Source organism: Pundamilia nyererei, unplaced genomic scaffold, assembly GCF_000239375.1.
Source record: "Pundamilia nyererei isolate P.nyererei 1_Seehausen unplaced genomic scaffold, PunNye1.0 scaffold00001, whole genome shotgun sequence".
NCBI classification, from domain to species: Eukaryota; Metazoa; Chordata; class Actinopteri; order Cichliformes; family Cichlidae; genus Pundamilia; species Pundamilia nyererei.
Window position 1 is genome coordinate 12425277 of NW_005187402.1, and position 2161 is coordinate 12427437.

The 2161-nt window shown below is 40.8% G+C and overlaps 1 protein-coding gene across 1 annotated transcript in view; it reads left to right on the plus strand.

Annotated features, from left to right (window-relative positions):
- Positions 1-348: 348 nt before the first annotated feature.
- LOC106456187 (protocadherin alpha-2-like) overlaps positions 349-2161 on the plus strand; it is a 21603-nt gene continuing 19790 nt past the window's right edge. The window contains exon 1 of the mRNA XM_013910379.1: positions 349-2158. Coding sequence (XP_013765833.1) covers positions 459-2158 — 1700 coding nt within the window. The 5' untranslated portion in view covers positions 349-458. The remainder of the gene's footprint in view (positions 2159-2161) is intronic.

Below are 2161 nucleotides of genomic sequence, written 5' to 3' on the forward strand. Positions count from 1 at the left end.
TATAACTTGTAATGTTTTAACTGAATGTGAAGATTTTCTCTTTTCTACTTAACAAAACTCTTCCCTGATTGCGTAGTTCCAATTTACCTGGCTTTTTTTAGTGTGCACGACGTTTTCTGCAGCACAAAAAGTTAATATCTTATGACATCTGATATTCGTGATCCATTTCTGGTGTGTTTGGGAAAACAAACAATCTCTAAATATTAAACTGTTGTCGATAAAAGGAACACTAGATGTCGCCCAAGACCACAAACTCACTGATGTAAATTATGAGTTAAAGCTCCACCTTCACTGTTGGTGAAATAAGAGACAGCCTCTGCGTTTCTGTCCGGGTTAGTAAATCGCCTCGTCATGAACGATGGTATCTACATGTAGAGAGCTTGGTAGTCTTTCGGATATTTGTCTGCATTAGTGAATGAAGTGCGTTTATTTCTCTGGAATAATATCTACAAAACAGAATGAGTCTCCGACACCACAGAGAGGGGGAATGGATGTTGTTCGCCATTACTCTTTGTTTATCCGGCTACTGTGTTGCTCAGATTTCCTACTCCGTTTCTGAGGAGGTGGACAAAGGCACGGTAGTGGGGAATATCGCGAAGGATTTGAACATTAATACACAACAACTGGAGGAACGAGGATTTCGGATTGTATCGGGATACAGTAAGGCATATTTTGAGGCTAATTTACGGACAGGAGCTTTGTTCGTTGCCGAAAGAATAGACCGAGAAGAGCTTTGTCCTAATTTACCAAAGTGTTCTTTAAATATAGAGGGACTGTTAAACCATCCCATGAATATTTATCGCATTGAAGTCAGCATTGTGGACGTCAACGATAACGCTCCGACATTCCTTGAACAAATCCATGTGTTTAATATCTCCGAATCGTCTTCAACGGGAGAGAGGTATCCGCTCCCGGCAGCTCAGGATGCAGACACTGGCAGCAATTCAGTGAAATCCTACAAATTAAGTCCAAACGAGCATTTCTCCACAGATGTCAGTAGCGGAGGAGACCATTTGTCTGCTGAGTTAGTGCTGCAAAAAGCTTTAGATCGAGAGAAACAATCCGTTATTAAACTAACATTGACAGCCGTTGATGGGGGAAAGCCTGTGAGATCTGGCACCATGCAGATTTTTGTGAATGTCATAGACGTTAACGATAACACGCCTTCATTTAGTAAGCCGCTTCATAAAGTAATCGTCAGTGAAAGTGTGCCTATAGGTACAACAATACTCAAATTAAATGCAACAGACTTGGACGAGGGTTCAAACTCAGACGTCAGGTATTCTTTACTGAAAAGAGGAAATGTAGATTCCCCTGAAAAGTTCATTGTTATTCCTGAGAGCGGTGAAATCATTGTGAAGGGTAATCTGGATTACGAGGAAAACACTGCATATGAATTACGAGTGCGCGCTAGCGACCAAGGCGCTTCCCCTCGTAGCGGTTATTCTAAAGTGCTGTTAGAGATTGTTGATGTCAATGACAATGCACCACAGATTTCAGTAACTTCACTTATGAGCCCAGTAAAGGAAAATGCTGAAATTGGAACAGTAGTTGCACTTGTGACTGTAACGGATAAAGACGGGGGGCAAAATGGCCTCACCACTTGTAAATTGAAAGATTCCATCCCATTTAAATTAAAGTCAAATTACAAAAACTATTACTCAATAGTAGTTAACGGTCAGCTTGACAGGGAGACTTTATCACAATACAGTGTAACTATAATCGCTACCGATGAAGGCAGTCCGCCTCTTTCAAGCAGTGCTGTAATCACTGTGCACATTTCTGATGTTAATGATAATGCACCGAGTTTTCCAGATGGCTATATTAATATTTACGTGAAAGAGAACAGTAAAGTGGGAGACATAATCACAAAAGTGACAGCATGTGACGCTGACACAAATGAAAATGCTAAATTAACGTATTCGTTAAGAGAGAACTATCCGAATCAATTTTCGATTTCAACTGTTTTAAACATAAACTCAGAGACTGGAGACATAATCAGCCTGCAGTCTTTTAATTATGAGGAGCTGAAAATGTTCCACTTTAAAGTTCAGGCCACAGACTCTGGTGTTCCTCCACTCAGCAGCAACGTCACTGTCAACGTTTTAATCCTGGATGAAAATGACAACAGTCCCACGATTCTCGCGCCATATTCTGAGCA